At 59.7% G+C, this 18,047-nt stretch overlaps 1 protein-coding gene across 1 annotated transcript; it reads left to right on the forward strand.

The window, feature by feature from the left end:
* Window positions 1–2,849: 2,849 nt before the first annotated feature.
* GTPBP3 (GTP binding protein 3, mitochondrial) lies at window positions 2,850–16,752 on the forward strand. The gene is made up of 9 exons (XM_073324040.2): window positions 2,850–3,106; window positions 3,972–4,210; window positions 8,961–9,047; window positions 9,459–9,661; window positions 10,514–10,586; window positions 11,656–11,799; window positions 13,428–13,593; window positions 14,698–14,988; window positions 16,163–16,752. The coding sequence occupies exons 1-9, from the start codon at window positions 3,042–3,044 to the stop codon at window positions 16,392–16,394; spliced, it is 1,500 nt and encodes a 499-aa protein (XP_073180141.1). The 5' UTR covers window positions 2,850–3,041; the 3' UTR covers window positions 16,395–16,752.
* Window positions 16,753–18,047: the final 1,295 nt, after the last annotated feature.

The following is an 18,047-nucleotide window of genomic DNA, read 5'->3' on the forward strand; positions in this document are numbered from 1 at the left end:
TCCGGATAATAGCGGAGGAATCCCCGAAGATCCCAGCTAATGTACATCCCCAGCCCTGGCTGTGGAGGGGCAGAAAACGCTGTATGAATGGCCCTTTCTCTCTCTCCTCTGCTTCGTCTCTAGGCATTTCACAATCCCTAACGGATCTGTCCTCACAGAACCTCTAGGGGATGGAGGTGCAGGGGAGATAACGGTCTGGTCTGTACTAACAGGTCCCACCCCTGAGAGCCATAGCAGCGGCGAGGAACAGATAGATGGGCCCCCGTGCAGGTTTGATCCTGGCCCCCTCCCACAGCAGCCCTGCCTGCAGCAGAACCCTTCCCCACGCGGCTCCGTAATTCTAATTGTCACCATTTGGCGGGGAGGCCGGGGGAGCAGGGCGCAGGATTGGAGAGGATGCCAACCCCGCACTCACTGCCCCCAGCAGAGGCTCCTGTGCCCCACAGGGCTGGGCCGGGCCCCGAACTCTGGAAGTTGCAACCTGGTGTGTGGAGTTGCCATCCCACTCAGGCTTGGCACCAAAGCTGACCCATGCTGTGGCCCCAGATGCTAGGTTGCAATGCCTAGTGCAGGGTGCCAGGCCACCTGACGGGACGCCGGAGCCAGGGCTCTGGGGCAAGTCACGAAGGCAGAAAAAAGTTGTGGGCAAACTGCGACTTTTTTGGGGGCTGAGACAGATCTGCAGCCTTAATAATACAAACCTTGGAGCCTTCTGGGGCTCTCTAAGTTGCATGGGACCCTGAACACCTAAACTGGTTGCCCTCGCTGTTTTCTGCCAGTGAGATGAAGCTGCATTGACCTAATCGCAGCTAGCTACCGCTGCGTGGGCAGGTGGAGTTCCTACAGTGACGGAAAAACCCCTTCTGTCACTTAGTCTGCGTCTACACTATAGGGTTACAGTGGCGCAGCTGTAGCATATGCTGACACCAGCCCCTAGGGGACTTGCCCAAAAGGAATCTGGGTTCTTGAGCCCCACTTTAGTGCCCACTGGACCAGTCTTCCTACCCCAGACACCTTTGGAGTCCCAGCTACTTCCTTGATCCTCAGACACAAGCTCTGACTACTGTTGTCCCTGCAGGGGGAGAGCTGGGTTCTGTCCTGTCCTGCAGGTCTCTGTTCTGCCTTGCCCAGTGTTAATGGAGATCCCGGCTTCTTCCCAACTCCACTGTCTTTATTCTCTTGGGGGATGTGCGCGGTGGACAGAATCCGCTTGGATTCCCAGCTCCCGAGGCATTTGCAGCCCTGGCTGGTAGTGGGATTCTGCCTTGACTTGGGAGATCCAGGGTGGCCAGGCTGGGAGCCCCTATAACATGCTCCTGGAGTCTCCTTCTCTGTCAAGAGCTGCCTGGGTGCTGTCAGACCATCTGGCTCTAGTTGCCGGATGCAGCTTGGGTCGGGGCCCCCGTGGGGCATGTCTCTGGCTTTCCCTCTTTCGCGAGGCTGGATGGTGGCATCTCGTCTCTTGTACCGAGGGCAGGACAACATGCAGTGAGTTGCCCTCTCTGTTTGACCTCGCAATTGACCAGCTCCGGGCTGGCCCAGCCACACTCACCTGGCCAGCCCCATGCAGTGGGTGGGGCACCTACACCCCTCTGCGGTTTGAATGGCACACGGAAACAGCCACCGTGGCAGCAGGCGGGATAGTGGAGCAGAGGAGGCCGGAAGGGAAGGGGTGAATGAGAAACTCTCGTCTCCACCCAGTGACTCGCGCTAAATAAACCTCCTGCCCTTAATCCCAGGAAGAAGGAAAGAAAAGATTGAAAAAGGGGAGCAGCTGGGTCAATAGAGGGATGCAGAAGGTGGCGGGAATTAGACATGGTTAGTGGGGTGAGGAGGGGGGCTAGCTAGGGAGCAGCTTGATGCTGGGCCCTGGGAGCCAATGGGACATGATTTCCGGGCCAAGCAGTGTCTGACATTTAAATTTAAGCCTAGAAAAAGCCTTAAGAGGAGAGGAGTCCTCCTCAGGACCTGGCTCCAGAGTCCATTCACCAACCTGCCCTGTCTCGTGTCCTTTTCCCCTTCGGGGCAGCCGTGTCTGCATCCTGGGACAGTGCCACTGAGTCCCAGGGAGTCATCCAGGAGGGTGGGGTTGCCCTGGGGGTGGATGAGGTCACCTTGTTTTGCAGTATATGATGATCCAGAAAGCTTCCTGGATCTATCAGTTCACTGCAATAAATAATTCACTCCGGTCTCTTCCCAGGGGAACACTCCCCACCACCCGCGAAACACATGAGATCAACGGCCGATCTCTTTCTTTCTCCAGTTAGAGGGTCTGTTCGTTTTTAAAACGACGCCAGAAACTAGTATTTTCATTTAGGGGCAGGGACAACCCAACGCTCCCTCACTGCGCCTTCGCCTCCCCGCTGAGGTGGCTGGCCTTCTGCACGGGGGAGTTCGGAGTCCCTCGTGCAGAGGGCACAAGCAGGTGCAAACGCCGATGCACGCCGGGCCCAGCCCCCACTCGACGGCGCAGAGCTGAGATCCTGGGTGCTGGGGGTAAATTAGCATCACCCCAGAAATTCTCAAAAAGAAAAGGAGGACTTGTGGCACCTTAGAGACTAACCAATTTATTTGAGCATCAGCTTTCGTGAGCTACAGCTCACTTGAAATTCTGTCTCCGCAAGAGGGAAGTAGTGGATTGACTCTCCGGCCGTTTCGTCCCAGGGCTGGGAGCCAGCTGCCCTCCCCTGGGCCCCAGCCCTCGCAAGCGGGCAGGGAAAGGGCCGGGGCCAGCGGGCTCCCCAAAACCCAGCCAGGAGGCGGTACTTAGCCTCGGCCCGCCCTTTTCTTGGGTCTTGACCAATCCGTGTGCAGCCGAGGCGGGGCCTCTTGCCCACACTTGGAGGCTGCCGAGCGCGTCGGCAGGTGCTGGCAGAGGCCGGCCCGGGGGTTCTGCAGCTTCCCGGCGCTTGCTCCGGGAGCAGGAGCCCCGGGGCGCGGTGCCGGCTGCCCCCCGCGGGTCGGGCGGATGGAGGGGGCGCCGCTGGGGGCGGGGCTCGCTCACGTCCCTCCCCCTGTGGCTGCGCCCTGCCGGGGGGGCCATGTGGCCTGGCACGTGGAGGAAGCTACTTGCGGCGCTGAACCCCGTGTCCGGCGCTGCGCTCAGGTGCGGTGGGGGGGGGGGTCAGCCTCTGGGGCGCAGCCGCCGCCGGTAGCATCGGCTGCCGTTGCCCTGGCTTGCCCCTGGCTTGCCCCTGGCTGCGTGACCTGGAGCCAGGGGCCTCTGCCTCATCGCTGGGGTCCCTGCCGTGCCGTGGGGTCTGGAGCCTGTGGCCCACGGGCCGCCAGTAGCCGGGATCTGAACTGCTCAGCTGTGTCAGAGACCCCGTGCGGCAAACCGCTAATGGGGATTCTCTCTGCGGACCTGGCCGGGGCCGCCCCCTAACTGCGGGGCCCCGGGTGGCTGCCGTCTGTGAGTCGGGGGGGCGTGCAGTCCCGTCCCAGCTGGGTTCGGATACACGGGCGCACACGGGCCTGCCTGCAGTCCCTGGCATTTCCCCGCTGGCTCTGGCTGAGTAAACAGCAACAAGTCCCTTTGCTCGTGCCTGGGCATCTGCTTGCCCGGGTGGAGCAGTTTGTGCATCCGCGACGGTTTCCCCTGGCCTGGCAGGAGCCCTTGCTGCAGCCTAGGGGGATTGGATGGGATGGTTGGAACCGACCCGAGCGAAGATCCCAGCCTCTTGCATGACAGGGCAGGGGTGGGGAGCGTCGGCATGAGGGCGCTGGGTCTGGCCGTGGTGCATTGAGTCTGCTGGCAGCTGCTGGTACCAGGTGCTTCAGCGGAAGGTGCTAAGATCACCCCACAATGCACCTGGCCCATGGCATGGTGCTGCTCGTGGGGTAGGAGAGGCTCTTTGCTGCTGTATCCAGCCGTGGGTTACTGAGCAGATGTGGGTGTTGGGACTCTCTTGCCCCTGTGCCCGTCGCTCGGGGCAGTCTCACTTCTGGGCTTTGTCTCTGGTTGCTTTCAGGGCTGTCAAGTGGCTCCACTGCCCTGCGGGGAAGAGAGACACCATCTTCGCCTTGTCTTCGGGCCATGGGAAATGCGGCGTGGCTGTGGTCCGGACCAGCGGCCCCGCCAGCGGGGCAGCCCTGCGAAGTCTAACTGGACAGCAGGAGCTACCCCGGCCTAGAGCTGTCGCCTTGCGGAGGATCCATGATCCCAGCTCCGCGGAGACTCTGGACAGGGGCCTGGTCATCTGGTTCCCAGGTTAGAGCTGAAGGCTGCAGCAGACTCTGTAGGGCCGCGGTGCCCGGCCCTTGCACCCTGGAGGTCTGTTGGGCAGTTCCCACCTCGGCTTCACATGGGGAGTGTAGACACTGGGGGATATTGATTCTGTGCTGCAAACCATAACAGTTGCTTTGGCTCTTACTGCCTTCAGTAGCTGGATGGAAACTGCTCATTGGTGGGAGCTCCCCCAAAATGGACACCTGCCGCTGGTCAGCTTTGCCTGCGCAGGCTGCGTGTGCTCCTGCAGCCCCTTCTAGATCGGATCGCTTGCTCGCCCCTGTCTGCAGTTCCCAGCATTAACCTGCAGCAAGGTGTCCAGCCCAGCCCCTGTAGGCACATGCCTGTGTATTCACAGCCCCTCTCTCCCACAGGGATCTCTCCTCCTTCCCAGCCCCCACTACCAGGTGGATTCCCAGTTGTGTTCTCCTGGTCATTAAAGAACTGTCCCCGCCCTCCTGGTCGCTCCCCCAAGAGTGAGCTCCTGCCAAATGACATCCTGGGCTTGACCCTCCCAGCGGATCTTGCACTGACCTTGTCTGGGGTTCTGCAAGCAGAGAGATTCCAGGATCGGGCCTGAAATGGAGGCTAGTAGCACTTGGCAGTGGGGTAGCACCTCCCTTCCTGCCTGGCTTTGTGCAGACACTAGATACCAGAGCAGGCATTGCCCCCCCGGCCTGTCCTGCACCAGGGCCGTGCTAGTCCTGGGAGGGTATGTTCACCCTGCAGCCTCGCACCCTTTGCTGGCCTGTGAGATGTGGCAGGTGAGATGGGTTTTCCATTTTTCTGATAAATCTGCAACCTCTCTCTCAACTCTGGTGGCGTCTTGCCCTGTGTGCGCGCGATGGAATCGGAACTGCTTAGCTCTATGCATCATAAGCCCTATACCGAGAACAGCTAATGGGGAGTTTTCCTTTAGCTCAAGAGCTTGTGGAGTAGGAAGATCCCGGCTCTATTTTTGGTGCTTCCATGATGCTCCAAAGAGGATATGGGTTTCTTATGGCATTTACAAACAGGATTGCATGCTCCGGCCTATTCGCTGTACCCACTCCCCCCCCCCCCCCAGCTTTCCTATTATTAAGTACTTTGGTCTGAAAACAGGATCTTTGCTCCCTCGTCTGTTCCCCACCCAGTCCCACGAGGCTGCTGTATTATTGCAGCTCGGTGGGGAGTAAACACCTGGTGCAGGTGGCCTGTGGGGTTATAGAGCGGAGCCTCCCAGAAAGCACACGACACCCGGGCAGAATTCCAAAGAGGATGTTGTCTGAGGGTTTCCTAGCAGGCGTGAGTGGTTCTTTGTCAAACGCTGAAGGGTTGAGATAGTCCCAGCTGCAGGAAGCCTTTCTTTCCTGCGGCTAAGTCCGGGTAAAGTCCATGCAGGGCTTGACCTCCTTGGCAATCAGAGGGCTGGGGATGGCTGCCACTGATACCATAATTACCAACGAGCCGATCCCCTCTGTGGGGTTGGCCATGGGTCCCCTTTCAGTGGCCGCCCTCCCATGTGATGCCGCTGGGGCAGCAGCTGCAGGGACTGAACCCGGGACTTCTTGAGCTAAACAAGCACCAGTCTCTGTTGTCAAAAAGAAAAGGAGGACTTGTGGCACCTTAGAAACTAACAAATTTATTTGAGCATAAGCTTTCATGAGCTACAGCTCACTTCAGGTGAGCTATTACCCGCAGGAGAGCGGGCCCGGGGGGGAAACCTTTTGTAGTGATAATCAAGGTGGGCCATTTCCAGCAGTTGACAAGAACATCTGAGGAACAGTGCGGGGGAGAATAAACATGGGGAAATAGTTTTACTTTGTGTAATGACCCATCCACTCCCAGTCTCTATTTAAGCCTAAGTTAATTGTATCCAGTTTGCAAATTAATTCCAATTCAGCAGTCTCTTGTTGGAGTCTGTTTTTGAAGTTTTTTTGTTGAAGAATTGCAACTTTTAGGTCTGTAATCGAGTGACCAAATTGATCGAAGTTTTCTCCAACTGGTTTTTGAATGTTATAATTCTTGACGTCTGATTTGTGTCCATTTATTCTTTTACTGTCCAGTGTGACCAATGTACATGGCAGAGGGGCATTGCTGGCACATATGACCCATAACTATTTCACGTTCGGGGACAATGTATACGTTCAAATCAGCGGCACTGCTATGGGTACCCGCAGGGCCCCACAGTATGCCAACATTTTTATGGCTGATTTCGAACAACGCTTCCTCAGCTCTCGTCCCCTAACACCCATACTCTACTTGCGCTATTGATGACATCTTCAGCATCTGGACCCATGGAAAAGAAGCCCTTGAGGAATTCCACCATGATTTCAACAATTTCCATCCCACCATCAACCTCAGCCTGGACCAGTCCACACAAGAGATCCACTTCCTGGACACTACGGTGCTAATAAGCGATGGTCACATAAACACCACCCTATACCGGAAACCTACTGACCACTATTCCTACCTACATGCCTCCAGCTTTCATCCAGACCACACCACACGATCCATTGTCTACAGCCAAGCTCTATGATACAACCGCATTTGCTCCAACCCCTCAGACAGAGACAAACACCTACAAGATCTCTATCAAGTGTTCTTACAACTACAGTACCCACCTGCGGAAGTGAAGAAACAGATTGATAGAGCCAGAAGAGTACCCAGAAGTCACCTACTACAGGACAGGCCCAACAAAGAAAAGAACAGAACGCCACTAGCCATCACCTTCAGCCCCCAACTAAAACCTCTCCAACGCATCATCAAGAATCTACAACCTATCCTGAAGGATGACCCATCACTCTCACAGATCTTGGGAGACAGGCGAGTCCTTGCTTACAGACAGCCCCCCAACCTGAAGCAAATACTCACCAGCAACCACACACCACACAACAGAACCACTAACCCAGTGGTTGCAACAAAGCCCGTTGCCAACTGTGTCCACATATCTATTCAGGGGACACCATCACAGGGCCTAATCACACCAGGCACACTATCAGAGGCTCGTTCACCTGCACATCCACCAATGTGATCTATGCCATCATGTGCCAGCAATGCCCCTCTGCCATGTACATTGGTCAAACTGGACAGTCTCTACGTAAAAGAATAAATGGACACAAATCAGACGTCAAGAATTATAACATTCAAAAACCGGTCGGAGAACACTTCAATCTCTTTGCTCACTCGATTACAGACCTAAAAGTTGCAATACTTCAGTAAAAAAACTTCACAAACAGACTCCAACGAGACACTGCTGAATTGGAATTAATTTGCAAACTGGATACAATTAACTTAGGCTTAAATAGAGACTGGGATTCGATGGGTCATTACACAAAGTAAAACTATTTCCCCATGTTTATTCCCCCCCCCCCCCCCGCACTGTTCCTCAGACGTTCTTGTCAACTGCTGGAAATGGCCCACCTTGATTATCACTACAAAAGGTTCCCCCCCACCCCACTCTCCTCCTGGTAATAGCTCACCTTAAGTGATCACTCTGGTTACAGTGTGTATGGTAACACCCATTGTTTCATGTTCTCTCTATATATAAATCTCCCCACTGTATTTTCCACTGAATACATCCAGTGAAGTGAGCTGTAGCTCACAAAAGCTTATGTTCAAATGAATGTGTTAGTCTCTAAGGTGCCACAAGTCCTCCTGTTCTTTTTGCGAATACAGACTAACATGGCTGCTACTCTGAAACCAGTCTGTATTGTCTGAGCTAACGAACTCGGGCGCCTTAGCTCAACCTCTGCAGCCATAGACCGTCGTCCCGAGGGGGACAGCACCATGCTGCTGAGCCTGCGTGGCACACACGCTGGATTTCCGGGGGCTGGGATAATCTCTGCGCTAGGAAGCCAGGCAGGGTTGGGCTGGTTGCTTGCCTCAGGGGTGGAACCAGGGAACGGTGTGGGTGACTCTTCCCTTTGCCAGTACAGACTCCAGTGCCTCAGCATGGGGCCCTTGGCTCTCTGGCCCCTCAAGCTCAGACCCGAAGCACTTGGGATACCCCTGGCGCATTTTGCAAGAGCAGGGCCGTTAACTCTGTTCTGAGGCCCTGGCCAGAGGAGTCGTCTTTGCTCCCTGCTGAACTCTTGCAGACCATCGCTGGGCACTGTCAGGCAAGCTGCTGTGCTCCAGCCAGAGGTGGCTGCCTTTTAGGGGTGGGGGGAAGCGATCTGTAGATGAGGCTCCATGTGAAGGCACCATTCAGGAGAGGCCTCCTCCCTCTCCATCCCTAGTCACTGTCTGGTTCTTTTCTGCAGATGGAGCTTTTGATTCCTCCTTCTGCTGTCCTTAGTCTCAGCTGTCTGTCCCTTCCTGGCAGCACGTGAGCCCGTCGTCCTCATGCCAGCTGATGGGCCTGTGTCCCGTCCTGACAGCACCAGCACAGAGACAGAAAGAGTTTCTTTAATGTTTCATCCCTTGCCCCCCCCCCCCTTTTGGGTGGCTCCTCCTCTCCCCTGCTGTCCAAGGGCCACTTGTTAGAGAATCAGAGAAGATCAGGGTTGGAAGAGACCTCAGGAGGTCCTCTAGTCCAACCCCCTGCTCAGAGCAGGACCAGCCCCAGCTAAACCACCCCAGCCAGGGCTTTGTCAAGCCAGGCCTTAAAAACCTCTTAGGCTGGAGATTCCACCCCCTCCCCAGGGGACCCATGCCAGGGCTTCACCACCCTCCGCGTGACAGAGTGGTTGCTAATGCCCTACCCCTGTCCCCGGGGAGCGCGGTCTCTGATGGGCTCTGTGCTCTGCAGGGCCCCACAGTTTCACCGGGGAGGACTGCTCCGAGCTGCACGTCCACGGGGGGCCGGCAGTGGTGGGCGGCGTGCTCCAGGCCTTGGGTAAGTGTCTCTCTCCGTCCTGGATTCTCAGTCACTCTGTTCCTGTTGCGTTCTGGGCCTTGGAGGGGGAGAAACGGCCCCTGGCAAGCCCTGGCTGGGTTGAGCTGGCGTTGGGACCCTCACCCAGGCATCGGGGGCAGATCGGGGGCATGGCCGGAGCGTGCTGCGGCTGTTCTGTGTATCTCGGTACCCCGAGTATAAGGTAGAGCAGCCTGGAGCCTGTGACTGACAGTGGGGGCTGGGCAGGGGTCCTGCATGGCCCCAGAATATGGCCCCCGTGGGCACTGATTCCCCTGCTGGGGAGCTCTTGTCTCCTAGAACTGGGGCAGCTTGCCCAGCCCTGCCTGACTGCATGAGGAGCGATGCCCCGGGGGGGCCCCCGCTCAGGTTTGCTGCGTGCGGTTTCTCTAGGGCGCCTGCCCGGCCTGCGCCCAGCCGACCCCGGCGAGTTCACCAAGCGAGCTTTCCAGAACGGCAAGCTGGGCCTGACCGAGGTGGAGGGCCTGGGGGACCTGATCCACGCCGAGACAGAGGCCCAGAGGAGGCAGGCTCTGCGGCAGATGGAGGGGGAGCTGGGTCAGCTGTACCAACGCTGGAGTGAGGAGCTCACCAAGGCAAGGCCCCCCCCCCCCCCAAACCCTGCCTGGGGCCTGAATGCCCATGCTGGGAGCAAAGGGAGGCAGCGTGGCTAGGGGCATGGGCTGGAAGGGGGGACTCCTGGCTTTGTCCCTGACTCCGTGTGACTCTGGCTGAGTCACTTCATCCCTGTGGGCCTCAGTTTCCCATCTGTAATGGGGGTGCTGGTATCAGCCCTCCTTTGAGCTCCATGGGCACAGAGGGGTTAAATATTCTTGCACCAAGCGGTATTACCCATGTTCCCAAGGGCTGCATTTGGCAGCACTGGACTCCATCCGCAGACACTGAATCTGAACATGCCCACCCTGTGCCCGCCTGGGGCATTTTCTGGGAGGCCAGAACTCCGCAGTGCAAGGGGTAATGTGAAAGGCTTCCCGGTGGGGTGTCTGAGGAGCGGGCTGGGGAGTCCGCTCCCCGCTCTGACCCCGCTTCCGTCGGTGGCTTTGGGTGAGTGGCGTCCTCTCTCTGGTGTCCATGTCCCCAGCCCTAGTGCTGACCCTGCTTTGAGCTCCCAGGAGGGAAGTACTAGCTAAGGGCGAGGCGTTAGTGGCTTTCACAGGGTCACTGAAGTAGCTGGCCTGGTGTAAGAGACCCCTGCACCCCAGGAGGTTAAGACACCTGCGGGAGCCGGAGAAGGGTCCCTGGGCTCTGGCTGTTGAGCTCAGGTTTGCTGGTTGCTGCTGAACATGGAGGGGCCCTGGGGGAGCAAAGATAGACCCCAAATCCTGCCGTTGGAGCCAGGTGAGGCTCAGCCTGGGTGCGGGAGTCTGACTTGACGGCAGGATCGGGGCTGTAATTCGCGATGTGCTGTCCCCCTTTCCACCCCTTAGGCTCTGGCCCATGTAGAAGCCTTTATCGACTTCAGCGAAGATGACAATCTAGAGGAGGGGGTGCTGGCTCAAGGTGAGTGGTGCTGGCCTGCCCTTAAAGGGTCAGTGTCCGTCCGTGCCTTGTACCTTGCGCTGTCCCTTGTGCCAGGGCGAAGCAGGGGCAAGATGCTGCCATGGCAGCGTTCCCTGCTCGGTTGGGCTGGTGTGCATGACAACATGGGTCCGGACAGCAGTGACCTGGGGCCGTGACTTCTAGGACCCTGCAGATCTCTGTCTGCGACGCCCTGGAGCATTAAATTGCAAAGGCTTCTCGGAAATCTGAATTTCCTCTGCTGCTGTCTGGTTCGTTGGTTCGACACAGGCTGTGCCATGATCCAGTCATGGCCCTGTTCTGTGCCACAGAGCAGACTGGGGCGAAAGGTGCCCACCCTTCTGCTGGCCAGGGGTCAGTTTCATCCTGTCCCTGGTCAGTTTCATAGGGCACCACACAGCAGCTGTGGCCCAGTTTCCATGACAGCAGGGGAAAGAATTTAAATACTAGGGAGGGAGCCTGTTTTAATTGGAACTCTTGAAAAATACTGTCAGTTCCTGTTTAGTTTGGTGAACTCCCCTTGATTTCATACCAAAATCTAAATCCTGAGCCCTCTATCTGGTGGTCAATTGAAGCGCTGCTCTGGTTGTGGCACTGGATTGGGACTGGTCCAGTTCAAGTCCTAGCTCTGCCACAGACTCCCTGTGTGGCCTGGGGCAAGTCACTTAATCCACCGTGGGTCTCCGTTTCCATTTATGCTGTGTGTGTGTGTGGGGGGGGTGACGGTCCTCTCTTTGTCCCTCCAGACTGAGTGCTTTGTGGGGCAGAGATTGTGTCTGCAGGAGGGGGCCCCGCTCTCTGGCGAGGTTTACCTGGCTCAATGGGGCCCCGCTCTTGGGCGGGGTCTTTCTTTAGGTGCTACCGTAATGCATGAAATGATAACAGACTGCCCAGGCAGCTGTCCCCTGTGCGGGCCTGACAGCCGGATTGGGGCCGCAGTGCGTTGCTGGGGTCCCTTCGTCTGTGCTGTGTTTTCATTTCATTTCACTTTGCTTTTTTTGTTCCTTCCTCTCCCTGCTCTTGGGGTGCTGACCCGGTGCCCCGGTCTCAGTGGATGCTGCCGTGCGGACGCTGGAGGAGGAGGTGAGCGGACACCTGCAGGACGGGCGGCGCGGGGAGCGGCTGCGCGGAGGAGTTCACGTGGTGATCGCCGGCCCCACCAACGCTGGCAAGAGCAGCCTGCTTAACCTCCTGTGTGAGTCGGGGCAGGCGAACCTCCATCCACAGCTCTTGGTGTCCCCAGTTGTTCGGTGCCTTGCCCACCCCAGAGGATGGTTCAGTCCCGTGTGGGGTTAGGCGCTGGCTGGACAGCCAAGGACAAGGGCCCTTAATTCACCCAACAGGTACAGGACCTGCGAGAGCTTCCCACCGCCCGCTGCTGGGGGGAGTTCGCTCTCCATTCAGTCCTGGCTTCTCTGGGCCAGCATCTGTGCCACGGATGCCAGTTGCCCCAGCACCAGGGTCTTCATTATAGTGTCATGGCCGATGCCAGGGATTGGGCTGGGGCTTCCAGAGCCGACAGCGCCAGGCTCCACAGCCGGATCTGTACAGGGGGCTGGGCCAGACTCCCTCGCTCTGTGGATCCGGTACAGAGTGCAACACAAAACATGCCCTGGCCGCTGAGCTACAATGGTGCCTCCTGCCTCTGCACCCCAGACACCAAAGCCGTGGGGGCTGATTCTGCTGCTCCCCCCCACCCCTGTGCAGAATTTGGTCCTGGGGCCAAAGTCCTTAAAACCTGCCACTGATTTTTGGCTGCCCCAGGGTTTGGGTTTGTTGGGGGCAGGGCGCAGCACAACCGGAGACACCTGGGGCTGATTCTCTGCGGTGCTGATCCCTGCAGCTCCTGCTGATTGGAGCCAGCACTGTGGGTGCCCGGCGCTGCTCGAATTGGGCCCTGCGCGCCCCAGGCTCGGGGCCTGCGCTGGTAGCATGTGGCTGGATGAGTGGCTGCGATGGGACAGGGTCGGGGTGAGGCTCTGGATCAGGGCACGAGCCCCAGGGGTGGGGACTCCACCTACTTATTTGGGCTTGTGAGTCGCTTGTTATTGCTAATGAGAAACCGTCCCGATTTCCCCGGGGTTAGGAAACGTGCAGGAAAGCTCCCCAGTGCCCACTAGATGGCAGCACGAGTCCCCGCTGGGCCAGGTGCTGTCATGGGGCAGGGAGTCTCTTGCTCATTATCTTTATGTAACCAGGGGCTGCTGGGCACCGACTGAATGGGTTGGCTTTGGCAGCGAGCGCATCAGGGCCCCAGGAGGTGCATGGGGGTGACACGGCCGCCTTCCCCCCGGTGACAGCATGAAGGCCTTGTGGCCAAGTGGCCTTGTACTGGTGTCGGGGGGTGGGGGTGCTCCCCCTGTATGGGTTAGACTCGGGGGGGGGGGGGACTGCTGGGTCTGGCCTCCCCACATGTCTGCAGCTGTCCCTTTGGGCCCCCGGCCTCGCCAGTTACGGGCCCCGACGGCCACAAGATGCCTCTGGCCCCTGCTCCATGGGGGGAGGTGGCCGTACAGAGAGTGCCCTGTTGAGGGAGGGGAAGGCTAGGCCTAGGCTCGGGGCATACAAGGTGGGGATCCTTCGGCTTCATGGGATGACTCTTCACAGAGCAGCCCCTGGCGAGGGCCCTGGGAGAGGTGGGGGGCCCAGGCCTTGCCAGATCTCGGGGCCAGGGAAGGTGTGTCTGGGGGGGCGGCACCCCTGTGCTGAGGGCTCCTCCTTCCAGTCTCACTCCTAGCAACAGGCCTCCCCACTGATTGTTCCCAGCGTGGTCCCTGAACTCCCCCGTAACTGCCCCGCTCTCCCCTCGCTCTCTCTGTCTAGGCCAGAGGCCTGCGGCCATCGTGTCCCCCATTGCGGGGACGACGCGGGACGTGGTGGAGTCGGCGCTGAACATTGGTGGTTACCCCGTGGTACTGAGTGACACGGCCGGGCTGCGGGAGACCCAGGACGTCGTTGAGCGGGAGGGTGTGAGCCGAGCTCGGGAGAGGTGAGGCAGGTGTTGGCTGGGGGCGGGTGAAAAGGCAGCTGGAAGCCTTTCCTCGTGGCCCTGTCGTGTGCCTCACAGCGGCTTTGCTCTGAGAAACAGGAATAGCGGGGGGCTGCGGGTCAGGACTGAGGGGCACTGGCAGGGCTGGGAGAACAGGGGGCTGCAGGTTGGGACTGAGGGGCACCGGCAGGCAGGGGGCTGTAGGTCAGGACTGAGGGGCACTGGCAGGGCTGGGAGAACAGATGGCTGTGGGTCGGGTTTTAGGGGTGCCGGCAGGGCTGGGATAGCAGGGGGCTGGGAGAGCAGGGGGCTGTGCGTCAGGATTAAGGGGAACTGGCAGGGCTGGGAAAGCAGGGGGTTGTGGGTCGGGATTGAGGGGCGCTGGCAGGGCTGGGAGAGCAGGGGTTGTGGGTCGGGATTGAGGGGCACCGGCAGGGCTGGGAGAGCAGGGGGCTGCGGGTCGGAACGGGGGGGTGCCAGCAGGGTTGAGCTGCAGTGATTTCCCGTTAGCTGTAAGGTCCGTGTTGCTCTGCTGAGCTGACATCTCAGTGACCCACAGCCCAGATGCAGGCTCCTCTCCCAGCTGCCTGCCAAACAACCCCTCCCCTTGGGAAGCCCCTGCTTGCTGGCTCTCCCGGGGCGGTGGGTCCCTGGGGGCCGGATGCATGGGGCTGGCCATCTCTGGCCGTGGCCTGGGGGTGTCAGGCAGGCGCTAAACAAACAGCCGGATCCTTCCCGTGAGCCAGGCCCATCCCGGCCCCACCCGAGACATCCAGTGCCCCCTGGCAAAGGGCGTGCGGCTTGGGCCTCTCTCTGTCCCGTGCATTCAGGCTCCCTGGTGGGGGGGGCACTGACTGTGGGGCAGATTCCAAGACCTGCTCACGGGGGCTGTGAGGGGGGGCAGGGTCATGTCCCTTTCCGGGTGTGGGGCAGGTACAGAGATGGGGCAGGCTGGAGTCATGCTCAGTGCCCTCTTGGTACCATTAACCCCATGTTTGCCGTCCATTCGGAGCAAGCACCCCCTCTTCAGCGGGCAGCACTCCCAGGGTGTGCATGGGGGGGGGGTGTCTCGGTGGCCAGTGTCGTGGCCCTTCTCCCCGGCAGGCTGCAGCGAGCGGACGTGGTGCTGGCCGTGCTGGCCGCCGTGGACGTTGATCCGGAGCCCAGGCGCTTTGCTGATGCCCTGCGAGCCGTCCTGCCGCCCGGACCACCGGCCCAGCGGGCACCCTGCATCCTGGTCCTGAACAAGGCTGACCTGCTGGAGGAGGGGCGTGGGGGGGCCCTGCTGGGAGCCTGTGGGGAGGGGGCACTGCCCCCCACCTGCCTGCTCTCCTGCAAGACCGGAGAGGGCGTGGACAGCCTCCTGAGCCTGCTGGGGACACAGCTGGAGCAGATGTGAGTTCCCAGGGGTCGGGATTGAGGGGCAGGGTGGGGTTGCATGTGTGATATGAGGGGCAGGGGTGGGTGGGACAAGCTAGGCCAGGCCTTGGGGGTGGGGAGGCATCTCATGGGCTGGGCTCCAGGTTTGTCCCAGGTGACTGCTGTGACAGAGAACTCGGTGATGCCCCCTGGCAGCAGGGGGCGCTGTCTGGGGTGGGGAGTGGGGCTGAGGGAATCTGTTGACATTGGAATTCGGGGAAGATGCTGCAAACTCTCTGGGGTGTTAACTCAGCTGCTGGCTTGGCTCTGACCACCGGAGCCTTTCAGAGCCAGCGGCTGAGCTTCATCCCATCCGTGTCCACACAGCTCGCAGCCCAGCGGGGCCTCATTCCCCGCGGGGGGCAAGGCCCGAACGCATACTGTGGCTGTCTGTTATCAGTGTCCCAGTAACACCTGGAAGCCACAGGTGCGATCAGGGCCCCGCTGTGCCAGGCACTGCACAGAGAGAGGCCCTACCCTACGGAGCTCCCAGCCGGAATAGATAAAGGCTGGGGGGGAAACTGAGGCACAGGGTGACGAGACGCACGTGCAGTCACTCAGCAGGCAGTGGGAGAAGTGGGAATAGAGCCCAGCTCCCCAAGCCCCAGCCAAGAGTCGACAGCACGGCCTCCTTCAGATCACGGAACTGCTTAGCGGGTTGGACGTGTGGAATACACCCAGAACAAATAGAACTGGCAAGAGGTTTGAGAGGCCTCCGATTTCCAGCGGTTCCCACCGGCGAAGCAGGCCCTCAGCCTTGCTCTGTGCCCTCGTCCCAGCTCAGTGTGTGGGGGGGGTGGCTTTGCGAGGGTTGGAAATGGAGCTGTTAAGGCACCTTGGCTCATTCACGGTGCCTTAACACCTTGGATGATGGGAGTGGATCCTCCACAGGGAGTTTCCGTGCTGCCAGTCCACAGCAAAGGAAGACTGGCCCCGTGCACATAGTGTCTGAGGCTGGTGATGCCCTAGGGCTCTGCTCCGGTGGCAGCGGGATTAGGAGCTAGAGGAGAATCGCCATCAGCTGTGAGCGGTACAGGCTTTATGACACACAGTGAGGCAGAGAGCAGCAGTGTGACCACCTGCCCGAAGGAGCCCAAAGAGAAGCTAGGTGAGCTGGGCTACGGGTGTGACCCCTCCTTTCATCTGCCAGGTGCGGCGACCCTCTGGCCGGCTCTCCGAGCCTCACGCAGGCACGGCATCGCCTCCACCTCACCAGCTGCCTTGGCTCGCTGGGCCGGTACCACGGCTACAAGTCCCTGGATCTGGTGCTGGCAGCCGAGGAGCTGCGGCTGGCCCGCAGGCACCTGGGGAAGATCACGGGCCGAGTCAGCGCCGAGGAGATCCTGGATATCGTCTTCAGGGACTTCTGTGTTGGGAAGTGAGGGGCCGGGGCCCCCGCGCGGCGTTGTGGGAAGAGCGAGGGGATATTTCAACTGAGAGACGCCGGGCGCGGGAGGAGCTGGGTCTGCGATCCGCTTCGGCAGCGAGGAAATTGCCAGTCTCAGCTTAGCTCCCACAGCAATTGTCCTCGGGGCTGGAGAAGCTGATGATTGGGACTGAAGGGCAATGGCAGAGGTCTCGGGGGGAGCCCAGGAGGCTGGGGGTCAGGACTGAGGGGAAGCGGCACAGCTGGGTGTGCTGGGGGCACAGAAGGCAGAGGACAGCCCCCTCCCGCACCTGTACCTGATTCTCGGGGCTGTCTGCCCCCCCGGTTGTGTTTATTAAACCCCCTGGTCCCTTTCCCTGCCCTGTGATTTGTTCTTTCCTCCTGCCAGCATGAGGACCAAGGAGGTGCCCAGCCTTCCATTGCGCTGTGACCATCGGGTCCTGGGGAGGCAAGGGGAGATCGTCCTGCTGGGGGGGAGAAGGGACTATGCATATACCTGTACAGCCTTACCAGCTGGGTGGGGAGGCTGGCTGGGGTTGGGGAGGTGCTCCCTTCAACATGGAGGGTTAATGATCCTTTGCCAGTGCAGTGTCTGAGAACACTTTGCTCACACAAATGAATTCAGCCTCCCAGCCCCAGGAGCTGCACTTTACAGGGGGGAAACTGAGTCACGGGGGAGGGAGTCTCTCCGTTCCGAGCCAGCCGTGTGCTCGGAGCTGTACAGGGCCTGGCTGCTACAAGGCAGCGGGGAGGGGTGTGCTGGGAGGGTTTTCGCCTAGCGCTGCTGATGGAGTGAGGGGTGGGTAGCGCCTTGGGGTGCTGGAGCTGCCTGGGCTTGTCCATGAGTTGGGGCAGAGCCAAGAATGGAACCCAGGCATCCAGCCCCTCGAGCCGCCTGCTCTGGTCACAAACCTCAGCAGCTAGGGAGCAGCTGGGCGTTGGGTGCCCTGGCGCAGTGGGTTCGCCAGGAGATGGTTCTGGGGCCATGCAGGTTCTGCTCCTGCCATGGATGCACGTTTCTCCCCTGCTGCCGGGGCCCAGGCTGAGCCAGGAGCCTGCCAGTGCTGTTCCTAGACTAACCAGCTGGGGGTGCCACAGAGCAAGGTTAGGCCATTTCTCTACAGGCAGGGCTGGCAAAAGCAGCAACCCTAGGGTCTAACCTGCCCAGGAGTGGGGGGCAGCACCCTTCCCCTTGTGGGGATTATATTTGGGGGCACCTCCTGAGTGTGGAGGGTGCCAAGGGGGTGAGGGAGCCTGTCTGTGGTGGCTCCTCCCTGCCTATCTTCCAGGGGGGGCGTCTCCGGAGCAGGGGTCACCTGGGCGAGCCGGCTCTGCTTCCAGAGGAGGAGAGTAAACAAGGCCCTCAAGCAGCTGGAAGGGGAAAAACTGGCCTGAACTTCCCCTCAGTCAGCGCCGGGAAAGCCGGGGCCCTGTCTGGCAGGAGGTGAGAGCTGTAGCCTTCAGCGAACGCACCCGCAGCACTGCTGGGAGATGGGGCCGTGGCACCAGGAGCCCTGCCCGCAGGCTGTGGGGTGGCTGAACTGTCACAGCTGGAGGCCTTGGGACAGGTCTGGGCAACTGTCGGGGATCACGGCGGCTACTGCAAGACTTGAACTCTGGGCCCTCTGTGTGGCGACCCCTGGAGCTA

The sequence above is a fragment of the Lepidochelys kempii genome, chromosome 25 (genome assembly GCF_965140285.1).
Source record: "Lepidochelys kempii isolate rLepKem1 chromosome 25, rLepKem1.hap1, whole genome shotgun sequence".
Classification (NCBI taxonomy): domain Eukaryota; kingdom Metazoa; phylum Chordata; order Testudines; family Cheloniidae; genus Lepidochelys; species Lepidochelys kempii.

What these genes read in the sequence shown, in the direction of transcription:
- GTPBP3 (XM_073324040.2), top strand. Translation starts at nt 3,042, where the DNA reads ATGTGGCCTGGCACGTGGAGGAAGCTACTTGCGGCGCTGAACCCCGTG. An exon ending in CCTGGTCATCTGGTTCCCAG is followed by an intron (nt 4,211 to 8,960) that starts GTTAGAGCTGAA and finishes TGTGCTCTGCAG; the next exon opens with GGCCCCACAGTTTCACCGGG. An exon ending in GGGACACAGCTGGAGCAGAT is followed by an intron (nt 14,989 to 16,162) that starts GTGAGTTCCCAG and finishes TTCATCTGCCAG; the next exon opens with GTGCGGCGACCCTCTGGCCG.